The 14,290-nt window shown below is 38.5% G+C and overlaps 1 protein-coding gene across 2 annotated transcripts in view; it reads left to right on the top strand.

The window, feature by feature from the left end:
• The window catches only part of LOC143041423 (CD109 antigen-like), a 132,632-nt gene extending 118,661 nt beyond the window's left edge, over positions 1-13,971 (top strand). For both annotated transcript variants that reach the window (XM_076213269.1, XM_076213268.1), the window contains exons 26-34: positions 638-824; positions 2,112-2,242; positions 5,936-6,069; positions 7,803-8,041; positions 8,995-9,156; positions 10,214-10,410; positions 11,641-11,824; positions 12,238-12,346; positions 12,727-13,971. In XM_076213269.1, the coding sequence (XP_076069384.1) occupies positions 638-824; positions 2,112-2,242; positions 5,936-6,069; positions 7,803-8,041; positions 8,995-9,156; positions 10,214-10,410; positions 11,641-11,824; positions 12,238-12,346; positions 12,727-12,935 (1,552 nt within the window). In that variant the 3' untranslated portion in view covers positions 12,936-13,971. The remainder of the gene's footprint in view (positions 1-637; positions 825-2,111; positions 2,243-5,935; positions 6,070-7,802; positions 8,042-8,994; positions 9,157-10,213; positions 10,411-11,640; positions 11,825-12,237; positions 12,347-12,726) is intronic.
• Positions 13,972-14,290: the final 319 nt, after the last annotated feature.

Raw genomic sequence — 14,290 nt, 5'->3', positions numbered from 1 at the left:
TAGATACCCTTAACACCAATATTCCCACTCTCATACAAAACACTGAGAGAACTTTATATAAATTGAACAATGCTCTCATTGCTGTAGACTTCAATGAATATTGTATCCTCAATAACTTTCTCCTAAAATATTTATGCATGTATATATGTATGTCAAACAATCAGGATCGGCCGTCGTGGAGCACTGAACGCAAGTCCCTATGAACGCGATTCTTACGCGTTACTATCTCGCTGAGAGGGACCCGTGTTCTAAGCTCCGCGACGGCCGGGCTTGATTGTTTGAATTACATTGCTGCTACTAGCAGTTTGTTCCATGATGTATGTATGTGTTTACATTGTCACGACCCATACATATTGTATATTATATCTTAGAAATATAAATGTAAAGGAAGCTGAGACTTCATTTCATTGTGATGCGTAATGCTCCATAGCTTGGAGGTCGCCGGGCGTAAGCAACGACGACATGACGTCATGGGCTTCTGCATTTCATAAAAATGTGTGACGCAAAAGTTGAAAAACTTATGTGTTTCAGTTGGATACTTTGTTTCGTACATTCCCTCATCAAGACCAAAATAGGAAATATTTCAAATCACCTCTCTTCATGATAATATGTGTATATATTTTTTCTTTTTAACCAGGGTAACGGCGCATATGGTGAAAATCTTCCTGTTGACTAAACACGAGGATTGGGAAAATTATTTGTACATCGAACCGAAGATCATCAACGAGTGTGTCGACTTCCTCATCGATCACCAACTTCCCGATGGAAGCTTCATCGAAACGAAATGGACGAATGTGACTCTCGACCACAAGATGGACTACAAGGTTGGTTGCCTACATCAGGAATTCTCAAACATTTTTCCAACCATGGAATCCTTTTATGACCGAAAACAGAGCGAGACCCCCCTAGCATAGCTGGTTGACACAAAAGAGGGACTTACAGAAACACAAAATAACAATTAACATTAAGAAATATAATTACAGAAATAATCAATATATAAAGATTATAGAAATAAGTTGTTTTTACTCGACGATTTTTAATACATACTCTCCTGACGGCCGCTGGATTATGTGCATTGCCGGTGGTTGACATTTCACCCAGATGGCTCTCACGGGTCCCCGGTCAAGGTGCCACGGACCCTTAAAAGTCTGGGGACCCTACTTTGAGAACCCATGGACTACAGAATATATTGTAACAACAGAAGAGAGTTCCCTTAGATACCTGATGGTACCTTTGCCGTATACCATGGCTGCTACTCACTCTCTCCCTCTCTCTCTCTCTCTCTCAGTCTATCTCTCCCTGTATCTATCTGTATCTCCATCCCTCCTTTCTCTTAATTCTCCTTAAACCTCTCTTTGACCAAAATCTCTATAGTCCCTGCCACACTTTCAAGATTCTCGTCAAACACTGTGAATTCGAGAATCTGCAAAACTGCTTCGCTTACACTTTTCTAGATTTCTGTAAGGACAATTCAACAATGTGTCTAATATTGAAAGGTGGTAAGGAACATGAAACTGGCTAGTGTAGGCCTTAGGGTCTCTTGTAGTCTCCTCCATCCTCATGTTCTCATATTTATGTTTATAGATTAACAAATGGAATAGACTTAGTAACCATGTAGTGAGCGTTGAAACAACTGGTTGTTAAAAGAGATGAGATGACAGGCGGTAAGGAACATAGAACCGAGTGTGAGCCTTATGATCTCTTGCAGTCTTCTCCTTTCTTATGAACTTCTGTTCTCTTCCATAGCCAGACTTCACCGGGAATCAAGTCATCAATCGTGATGACAGCGCCGATTCTTGTGGTATAGTGTAGTGTCCTGTAGCCAACACGTAAAGTTCCCCCTTAAAGACTCGTGACCGCCAAGTACCAGGTCAAAACTATGGTCACCCCTTAGCACGGCACACGTCTTTAAGGGGGCACTTAACGTGTTGTGAATATATAAATTAATCACACGCGTGCTGTGCTAAGGGGTGACCATAGTCTAGGCGGTCACGAGTCTTTAAGGGGGCACTTTACGTGTTGGCTACAAAGTACTACAAAAGAACCGAGTGTAAACCTTATGATTTCTTGGAGTCTCCTCCTTTCTTATGAACTTCTGTTCTCTTCCGCAGCCAGACTTCGCCGGGAACCAAGTCTCGATCGGGATGACGGCGCTGATCCTTGTGGTACTCCACGAGTCTCTCGAAGGTCTTCAGGGAGAGACTAAGGACAGAGCGGTCGTGGCTAAGATGAACGCCCTCATGCAAGTATCTGTGAAGGAGGTTTTCGAAGTCTCCTGAAGGAGGCTCGTGTTGATGTCACCTATACTCGTGGGGTCTCGTCTGTGTGTGTGTGTGTGTGTGTGTGTGTGTGAGAGAGAGAGAGAGATAGAGATATAGATAGATGGAGAGAGAGAATGTGCGTGTGTGTGTGTATGTGCGTGTATGTGCGTGTGTGTATGTGCGTATGTGTATGTGTGTGTGTGTATGTGCGTGTGTGTGTGTGTGTGTGTGTATGTGCGTATGTGTATGTGCGTATGTGTATGTGTGTGTGTGTATGTGCGTGTGTGTGTGTGTGTGTGTATGTGCGTGTGTGTGTATGTATGTATGTATGTGTTTGCGCATGTGTGTGTGTGTGCGCACACGCGCGCGTGTATGTATTTACATAATTTACCTAATTGTAGTAAACAGGAAAATGAGCAACGCTCGTAGTGTCCCGTCGCCTATTCTCTAATTATTCCTCCTATCGAACCTCAAGAGTGCATGTTCGTGTGTGTGTGTGCGCGCGCGCGTGCGTGTATATCAACCACCTGCACGCTATCTTCAGAATACCTGCATATAACTGGGGAGTGGAGATGTTAATATGTGATTTAAAAAAAAAACACGAACCGGTCATAGTAAAAAATCAAAAATCAAAATTGCATAAAAGATAAGAAAAAAAAAATATATAATTCCACATAAATGCGTAGACTTATGGGGCAAGTTGTACAGAAACAAATTCATCCAAATCAACACAATAAATGAATATGATATTAGGGGTACAACTCCATCCCCGTATATTACTCGTATAAGTAGGTTTACACACACACACACACACACACACACACACACACACACACACACACACACACACACACACACACACACACACACACACACACACACACACACACACACACACACACACACACACACACACACACACGAGCAAGCATAGACAAACACACACACACTAAACTTGTTTTTTATATTTTTTTGTCCTTCTTCTTGGAGGCGACTTATACTTGTTAAACCAGTTAATTTGCGACGACACCTCGCCTAGACAGACGCTTTCTATTATTTGGCATCTTAGAAGACTTAGCCATGTATACTGTATATACACCTATTTAATCAATCAAATTATCTATAATTTTCCGGTGATTGATTGATTTTTGATTGATCAATTTACTTATACCTTTCCGTTGATTGATATATTGTTGATTGATCTATTTATATATACTTTTCCGTTCATTGATTGATTGGTTGATTGATGGATTGACCGGAATTCTTTGTTTATTCATTCATTTACTTATATTTTTTCCTTTATTCATTGATTTATTCATTTGCCAGCTAATCTATCTATTCACTTATACATACATGCATATACCAAGGGCTTTTTCCCCCTTACAAGGGAGGTAGCCAAAGTCAAAGGCATAAATCCACTCCCACCCATTTCATCCCCACATACTCCACTCCCATTCACCACCCCTCCCTCCCTCCCTCCCTCTTTTCTTGGCTCCTCCTGGATGACGGGTCATCCCTGCATCTCGTTCACTGCCCTGGGTCAGAAGCAGTGTAGTAAGACATGGGACATAAGAGAGGAAGAGAAGAAGAGTTTAAATGTGTTTGAAGTGAAATGCCTGAGAAGTATGTAGGGGTTACAAGGCTAGATAGAGTGGGAGACGAGGAGGTGAGGAGGAGAGCGGGGTGGAAAACGAGTTGGGAAATAGGGTTGGTGAAAGAGTATTGGGATAGTTTGGACGCATGGAAATAATGAGTGAAAAAAATTAACCAAATGAAAAAAAAAATAGTGTGAAAGGCAGAGGTGGAAGGAGTGAACATGAGGGGGGACGACCAAGGATGAGGTGGATGGATGGGGTAAAAGGGGCATTGGGAAAGAGGGGAATGTCTGTTGAGGGAGGAAGGGAGAAGACAGAAGATAGGGGTGAGTGGAGAATGATTGTATATGGATGATGCTGTGATGCATAGAAGGGAGTGGATGGGGTGTGGGGTGTGTGGGGGTATGTGTGAATGATATTTTGACGCAGCCTGAAGGGATTATTCCCCATTTTCTCTTTTATTCTGTATGAGGGAATGGAGAGGGGGGTCGCCGATTCAATGAAGCGGCCTTGCTGTGGATGTGTTATGTCTTGCTACATTGATTAAATAACTAAATAATCAAGTGGTTATTTTATTATCTTATTCGTTTATTTACTTATGTACTGATAAGTTGAATAGAAAATAAAGTCATTATGTAACTATATATATATACATATATATATATGTATATATATATATATATATATATATACTGTATATATATATACATATATATATATTTATATATATATATATATATATATATATATATATATATATATATACGAACATATTTCTATATGAGTGGATGGGTAGTGAGATAAACACAGGGAACCGTTAGGAATTTATTCTGACGTTTCGTCCTTACCATGACTTCTTCAGAGTACATATACTTTGAAGAATTCCTTAACGATTCCCTGTGTTTATCTCACCAAACATCCACTCATCTGTCTTACATACTTCAACATTTCTATATGTTTATTTGTTTATTTAATTATTCGTTTATCTATCTATTTTCTCATTCCTCTGTTTAAATATCTACATAGTTTTCAATTCATTCATCTAACCATTTATTTATATCTATTTTCTTAGATTCTTGGGGATATATGTAGTATATATATATAATATATATATATATATATATATATATATATATATATACATATATATATATATATGAGCTACCTAGCTTTTGACTGATTGATTAATTTATTTAGATTCATTTTCTTAAATTCTTGTGCTTATGTGTGAATGATATTTTGACGCAGTCCGAAGGGATTTCTCCCCGTCTTCTCTTTCTCTGCATGAGGGGACGGAGAAGGGGGGAGGGGGGATCGCAGATGAAGTGAATTGGCCTTGCCGTGGATGTACTGTGTCTTGCTGCATTGCCTCTGACCCAAAGCGGTGGGCAGGATGCAGGGATGACCCGTCATCCACGAGGAGCTAATATGAGAGTGGGGGATGGGAAAGGGATGTAGACGCGAGTGGAATGAGTGGGAGTAGGTACATGCCTTTGATTTTGGCTACCTTCCTTATATATATATATATATATATATATATATATATAAATATATATATATCTATATATATATATATATATATATATATATATATATATATATATATATATATGATGGTGGAAAAAAATGTCACGGGTCTAGTTCCAAGTGTTTTACTTTATTCCTGACCGGTTTCGCTCTATGCTTCTTCTGAAGAAGCATAAAGTGAAACCGGTCAGGAATAAACTAAAAAACTCTGAACTAGACCCGTGACTTCTTTTTCCACCTTCTTTAACTTGTCACAATGTCCCAGCATATATATATATATATATATATATATATATATATATGTATATATTATATATATATATATAATATATATATATATATATATATATATATATGTATATCTATATTATATATATATGTATGGAAATACACTCATCTGCTGGGATTCGAACCCTCACCTGAGCGGCTTGCGTCTTACAAGATGAAGACCGTACCATCACGCCATCCTGGTATATAGAAAGATAGATTCTTAAGAGTCTCACCTATATAGCTACCTTTATTCATTGAAATTCATCTTTGTTTCTTCTTCAGATTTCTGGAGCGAAGGCTGGACGGGATGACTAACCCTTACGATGTGGCCATCACGGCCTACGCCCTGACGCTGACCAAGAGCGGGGAGAAGGAGGCCGCCGTCAGGCTCCTCGAGAACCACAGGAGATCCATCAGTAAGGAACGCCTCTCGCTCACTCTCTCTCTCTCGCTCTCTCTCACGCTCTCGCTCTCTCTCGCTCTCTCGCTCTCTCTCGCGCTCTCGCTCTCTCTCGCGCTCTCGCTCTCTTTCGCTCTCTCTCTCTCTCTTTTTCTCTCTCTCTTTCTCGCTCTCTCTTTCTCGCTCTCTCTTTCTCTCTCGCTCTCTCTTTCTCTCTCGCTCTCTCTTTCTCTCTCGCTCTCTTTCTCTCTCGCTCTCTTTCTCTCTCGCTCTCTTTCTCTCTCGCTCTCTTTCTCTCTCGCTCTCTCTCTCTCTCTCTCTCTCTCTCTCTCTCTCTCGCTCTCTCTCGCTCTCTCTCGCTCTCTCGCTCTCTCGCTCTCTCTCGCTCTCTTTCTCTCTCTCTCTCTCTTTCTGTTTCCTCGTTTATGTGTTTAATTATTGTCCTCTTTCCTCCTTTTTTTTCTTTTGTCTTCCTTTCTGTCTTTCTATTCGTCTATTTCTCTTTTCTTTCTATCCTCTGTTTTTCCTTTCTTTCCTTCTTCCCTTTTTCTTTCTATTCTTTCTATTCTTTTTTCTTTCTTTCCTTTTTTTATCTCTTTATTCTTTTTATCATTTACTTCCTTCTTTATGATCTTTCTTGGTTTCTTTCTAACTTTATTCAATTTTTCTCCATTTCTCTCTCCATTTTCTTCCTCTTTCCTTTATTCCCCTCTTCATTGTGTGACCTAAGTGCTAGAATAATTTTAATGTGAATGTAGTTTGTTTATGCCTTGGTTTGGCTACCCCCTCTTTATAAGGGGAGAAAGGACTATTGAATGCATACGCGTATGTAAAATAACCCCTCCCATATCCGAACTAATCAAACCACATGGTGTTAGGATTTGATTTGATTTAATTTGATTTGACGATTTTATTGAACTTAATCTTATTTTATTTGATCTTATTCAGTTATAGTCAATTTAATTTAATTCAATTTAATCTAATTTAATTCAATTTAATTTAATTTGATTATTTTATTGTCATCATACACAAAACAGATGCTATGCACATGTAAATGATGTTCGTATAATAACAAAGTTCGGATTGTGACGAAGTTCGGATAATGGCAGTTCGGATATGGGAGGGATTACTCTAAGGTCTTCAGGTATGCCTTTGTAACGGCATACCCTATCTTGTAAGGGCACGCCTCTATACTGTAACGGAACGCCTCTATATTGTAACGGCACACCTCCATCATGTAACGGCACACCTCTATTGTAACGGCACACCTCTATAATGTAACGGTACATTTCTATCCTGTAACGACACGCCTCTATTATAACGGTACACCTCTATAATGTAACGGTACACTTCTATCTTGTAATAACACACTATCCTGTAACGGCATGCCTCTATATTGTAACAGCACACCTCTCTTGTAACGGGACACCTCTATCTTGTAACGGCAAACCTCTGTCTTGTAACGGCACACCTCTACCTTGTAACGACACACCTCCATAACGTAACGGCACACCTACATAACGTAACGGCACACCTGCATCTTGTAACGGCACAACTCTGCCTTCTAACGGGACATACATTTTGTAACGGCACACTTCTATCATATAACGGAACACGTATGTTTTATAACGGCACATCTGTATACTGTAATGGCATATATATTTTGTAACGGCATACATCTATCTTGTAACGCCGCACCTCTATATTGTAACGGGAAACCTGTAACCCCGCGTCTCTCCCACAACGCAGACGGGATGTACTATTGGTCCCCGGGAGAGATCTCCGTCAACGACCGAAGGTACGAGAACAGTCAGAGGAACTTCATCCTCCCGAAGGAACCTCAAGAGTGGGACTCGATGGCCGTGGAGGCCACGAGCTACGCCCTCCTGGTCTTCCTCGTACGAGATGGAGTCACACTCGAGAACGAACGGATTGTTATGTGGCTACAGTCAGTTCGGGACTGGAACTTCGCCTTCTGTTCTCCTGCGGTAGGTATTTTCGAAGTTGTCTCAGATCGGGTGAAGTAGAGTAAGATAGATTAGAGAAAAATAATCAAAAATATTTTTGATAAAAAAAAAAGAAACTGCGGTAGATCTTTTCGAAGTTGTCTCAGATCGAATGAAGTAGAGTAAGATAGATTAGAGAAAAAATATCTTTAATAAAAATCAATCGATAAAAAATTAGTAAATATATGAAATACCTGCAGTAGGTCTTTTCGAAGTTGCCACAAACTGAGGCAAAATAATATAAATTAAAAAATCATAAAAACACATTTAATCTAATAAATTATGATAATATGCAGTAAATAAATAAAATCGCCTGTCAAGGTAAGTGAGGATGGATTAGAAAACAAATAAAGCTTATCTAAGTATATATATATAAAACAACTCATTTTCTAAAATAAGCAAATTGTGACATTTTGTCAATAGAGCGGTGGAGTCCTGTAGATCCGGTGGAGTCCTGTAGATCCGGTGGAGTCCTGTAGATCCGGTGGAGTCCTGTAGATCCGGTGGAGTCCTGTAGATCCGGTGGAGTCCTGTAGATCCGGTGGAGTCCTGTAGAGTCCTGTAGATCCGGTGGAGCCATGTAATTCCGGTGGAGTTCTGTAGATCCGGTAGATCCATGTAAATTCGGTGGATTTTTTGTAGATCCGGTGGTATCTTAGCTGTTGTTGGTGGTGGAACTGTAGCTGCTGTATTTGTTGCTGGTATTTTATCGATTGTTGTTGCTACTGGTACATTAGCTGTTGTTACTGTTGCTGGTATCTTAGCTGGTTTTGTTTGTTATTGGTATTTTAGCTGTTGTTCACCTTCTTGTTCTTGTTCTTGTTATTATTGTCATTAGCTCACGACCCCACAATTACGAAAGAAACTGACCAACTTCTCGATCAACCACCAGACTTCCTCCACCCCATTTATGTTGTGTTTATGCTGTCCTCCAGGACTCCCTGGTGGCTATGCAGGCGCTGACGGAGTACACGTACCGCGCGAGGCTACGCGAGGTCACAAACATGGAGGTCAGCCTCGAAGCTACGTCGTCGAATTCCTTCAAGAAGCGTATTACCATCAGCAACTCTTCCATTTCGAAATATCGAAGTTTCAAGGTAAGAAGATCCATCTTCTTTAAGCGCGTTGTCTCTTACGGTAACACCACTCACTACCTTCACCAACAAACACGATTTGATAATTTTGATTTTAATTGTGCTTAATTTATTTTGTTTTTGTTTACTTATATGTATTTATCAAAACAAACCTTATGAGGAGAGAGCCTTTATAGTATGATGCTTTCCTTGATATAGCTTTATCAAGTCCTTGATAATGCTGTAGCAAACGAAACGCTGTAACAATAAGCGCTCCGTAATCACAATGTGTTTATTTCGATAGACTTTTCGGTAACTGCCATTTTCATACATACATACATTATATATATATATACACATATATATATATATATATATAATATATATATATATATAATATATTTATTCATGATTACCTATTTATCTACTTTTCTATATATTCATCTACTTATTTACTTATTAGATTGGAATAATGTCGTAACACATTGGTAAAATTTAAACTTAGAACCCACTGTCGGTGGAAAAAGAAACACTTTTTATCTTTTTCCACCGACAGTGGATTTTAAGTTAGAAAAAAAATTACTTATCTATATATGTATTTCTTAAATTTTATTTGTTTATTTCTCTCTTTATGTATCTGTTTATCTATCCATTTGTACATGCATTTACTAACGTTTATTTATTACTCAATTTATTAGTTTGTTCAGTTATTCTTTTATGTAGGAAATTGTGTGTCAACATGTGATTGTCTGTCACCACTTTTTTTTATTATATAGTTCTTTAAATCGGGTAATATAGTTTCAAGATTTAATTGACTGTCACCACTTTGTTTTTTTCATTATTCTTCTTTAAGTCAGGTAATACTGTTTCAATATTTAATTGGCTGTCACCATTTTTTTTTTTTCGTTATTGCTCTTTAAGTCGGGTAATACTATTTCAAGACTTAATTAACTGTCACCATCTTTTACTGTTTTTTTTCATTATATTGTTCTTTAAGTCAGGTAATACTGTGTCAAGATTTAATCAGGTAATACTGTGTCAAGATTTAATGGACTGTCACTCTTTCTTTACCTTCCCCAAGATCCCAAACCCTTGGGGCCACGTTTATCTGCGGGCCAACGGGGCTGGACAGGCCCTGGCACAGCTGGAAGTCTCCTACGGTGTCGACGCCCCTCGATACATGAAGCAGCCGGCCAGGAAGTTCTTCGATTTGAGCGTGAGGGAGCATTATCATCAAGCCAACAACAAGTCACGCATCACGACAACGGTCTGCGCGAGGTCAGTGGTGTGACTGTATAGTATTAGATTACTACACAATGATGGAGGTACACTTCAGTGAGAGAAAGGAATTAACCAAACTCTAATTCTCTCGGGACTGTTTATTGAAAATATAGTGCGGAGTATAGTCGACCAAAGCCGATGTCTTGGCTGTGGAACATAATTCTTTATGCAAGAATGACATATGTTACATTTGATATCACCGCGAATACATTTGCTTACTTATTATGATTCAAACTTTATAGAATACTACTACTAATATTCATAGATATTTACATATAGATATGTGGGACATAACAGTATAAATAAAGTTATATTTCCATAATGCAAGTTTTAGCGGGGTGGAAAATATTAAGATATTTATTTATGGTGCGCGAAATCTACAGAAAACGAATCTTTAAGGCTTGACCTTGCTACAACGGGACGTTTCGTTATATTTATGACCTACGATAGAAGTCTCTACTGTGCTCATTCACTTAGTAAATCGTCCCTCTTTCCTTATCCATTCATTAATTTATTGAATTTTTCATGTATCTTTTCATTAATTTCATTAGATATTATGTATATATATTTTTTCAAGATGGGTGTTACCTGGGCACATCGCTTAATTTGTTCAGGGTTGTAATTCTCCACCTCTTTGGTCACCAAATTATTCATTCTTCTCTACTCATTTACTCCCTCTCTCACTCATTTACTTTATTCCATCAAACATTATATACACATAGGCTTTTTCCCTCTTGTAAAGGGGGTGGCCTAGCCTATGCATGTATCTACCCTCTATCTATTCCAAATCCATTTGTCTCCCTCTCATCTTAGGTTCTTGTGGCTGAAGGGACATCCCTGACTCCCGTCCACTGCCTGGGGCAGAAACAATGCACCAAAACGTCACACACACACACACACACACACACACACACACACACACACACACACACACACACACACACACACACACACACACACACAAACACACAATCACACACTAAACCTACACAAAACCGATCACACTTTTTACACGGTACCTTATAAATACAACTTTGACATTAATTTGTTAATTTGTTAATTTATTAATTTATTCATTGGTTCATTAATTCATTAGTTCATTAGTTTTAACCACTTGTCCACTTGTGCATCTATTAATTTATTCACTTATTCATTTACTCATTTGTCCATTTATTCATTTATTCATTTATTCATTATTTTTCTTATTTCTTTATTTTTCTTCTTAAGGTGGGTGGCGACTGACCTCTCTCCAACAAGCCACGCAGCCATGGTGGAGATTGAAGCCCCGACGGGCTACATGGTCTACCAGCCCTCGGGCAACGCTTTTGTCCGCAGAGCCAGAAAGACCTCCTTCCCTCAAATCATCGACGCCAAGATGACGCCAGAATTCAACTACTTCCAGTTCGAACATGTAAGTTTTGTATTACACACACGTTTATACGCATACATATGATGTGCGTACGTACATACATACATACATACCTTGCATACATACCTTGCATACATTACATATATACATTAGATACATTGAATACATTATATACATACATTACAGAGATACATATATTACATATATTGCATATATTACATATATACACACATTAGATACATTAAATACATTGTATACATTGCATACATACATAATACCTTGCATACATTGCATACATTACATACATACATTCCACTACACTTCTGTTTAACTGTTTAAACTGTTCGCAAGAATCACACCACAAATTCTTTTTGACCACAGACGAACGATTCTATTCAGATGAAGAAGAAAATTTCGTTCGTGAGGGAGTTACTCATGCCCATTACTCTCTTTAGATTCCTTCTTCGATTATGCAGTGCTTCAGTTTCGACTTGGAGCGTTGGTTTCCGGCCGCAAATCACACCAGCGTCAGGTCTGCAACCATTTTTGAGATTGCAGCCATGGGTAAGATTTTTTTTTTTTTTTAGTGACATTCAAAAAAGAATATGTATATATATGTGTGTCACGAAAAGCAAGGCCAATTCTACAATTTGTGCTTTAATCTGCGTGATTTTGTGTAATGATCTTTAAAAAAACGGCTACGTTTTGGTTGAATGATCTTTAAGAAATTTTCAGTCTTTCTTGATATGTCCAGACTTGTCTGTAGTTGGTAGCCTATACTTCATATGATTACCAGTCACTAGTAGGGTAACAAACACTAATTGTTAAATAACTACATTTGCTTCTCATAACTGCTTAAACGAGTCCGAAGCTTACTTGGTTGTGTTTCGTTAGTAGAGCGTCACTCGACGTCTAATCATTATTCACTAACGTTCCACCCACAGAACGCTTCGAAACGACGATGCTCAACAGCACGTCTCTTGCAGCCCTTGACATCTGCGAGGTCTGTGGATCCTACCAATGTCCTTATTGCCCTTATTATAGCGGAAGAGGTCTTCTTTTAGGACCGTCGATCGTGTCCGCGGGTCCAATTACTCTAACGCTATGGATGGTCGTCACACCGCTCATCGCGGCGGCGGCGTTCTGGATGTGATCTGGGCACAAGTTCCATAGAATAGGTGTGTTTTCGTAAAACATTCCCCCCAAAATGTTTTCAGGTAAACCTTACGAGGCACTCCCGAGTTGTTATTTTATATGTTTATATACAAACTCTGACCGCAAAGTTACTACTTGTTAATGTTGTTTTATGTATTCTGTAACTTGAGGTACTGTGACACGGTTGAACATTTTTCCTTCCTAGTGATAGGACGATACCGAATATATATTCTTAACGATTCAGATACAAGATCGATTCCGATACTTTTAATGACCATAATTTATGGCTATTCTCAAGCCCTGAAGTTGCTTTTTGAAAACAAATATTTAATGAACAAAGTGACGTGAATCGGTTTGAGGTGGCCATACACCCCTCCTATCAGGAGGCTAGGGAGGTGCCCCTCACAGGGGAATCTGTAACGTGGAATTGAATGAACAATGCCCTTGGTTCAACTCGCCGGTGGCTGGGTTCGAACCACTATCACCTCGACCTTCGCCGCAAGTAGAGACGCTCTAACCCTCTCGGCCATCGAGTATCTTTTATGAATAAAGTAAATTTTAATTATTTATCGGAATCGGAAGTTCAGAGCGAAATTGGGACTCGTATCGGAATCGTTAAAATTTTTGGTCCCGTTCCATCAATATTTTTTTTCCGTCAGTGATCTTTTGCATTGTCTGTATTTGTTTTTCACATTTGATTATTGTCTTTATTATTAAGAAAAAAGAAAGACACGAAGACAATCAAAAGAAAACAAACGTCGACTACAGGACCGTGAGGAAGAATCTATTGTGAGTTATCTTATGAAGACTTTTGTACATATATATATATATATACCGTATGCTTACCCATTAGTTCTCTGTTAAACAATCCTTGTATGTGAAACACTCTCATGGTTATAACATAAGAGTTTAATGGGCATTAGTTAGCAATCAAGAATAGAGATTGAGTAACTTGGACAGTGATGGAAACGTACACACAAAAAAAGAAATTGTATATAATGATTATAATAAAAATTATTTAATAAATTAATGAATACCTCGCCATTCATTTTCATGATTGCATCGTGTAGGTGTTGTTGTACATGTGGATGAAGGAAAATGCAATTTTTTTTTTTTTTGGGTGGGGGGGGGAGATTTAGGAGTATGTGATAGGTTTCTTGGAAGTGCAATTTCAGATTGTAAAATTAAAAAGGAATTTTCATTAGATTATGAGTTTAGTGAAATGGTTCTCAATATTTTTAACTCCATTCCTTCCCTTCATGAATTCCAAACGAAAGTGTGATTCCCTCTCAAATGGCACCCCGAAAAAAAAAAAAAAAAAAAAAAAAAAAAGTTTGTCACAACCCCCCCACC

Source organism: Oratosquilla oratoria, chromosome 31 (assembly GCF_046742065.1).
Source record: "Oratosquilla oratoria isolate Oo_2021 chromosome 31, ASM4674206v1, whole genome shotgun sequence".
Lineage (NCBI taxonomy): Eukaryota > Metazoa > Arthropoda > Malacostraca > Stomatopoda > Squillidae > Oratosquilla > Oratosquilla oratoria.
This window is presented reverse-complemented; position numbering and strand designations above follow the sequence as displayed.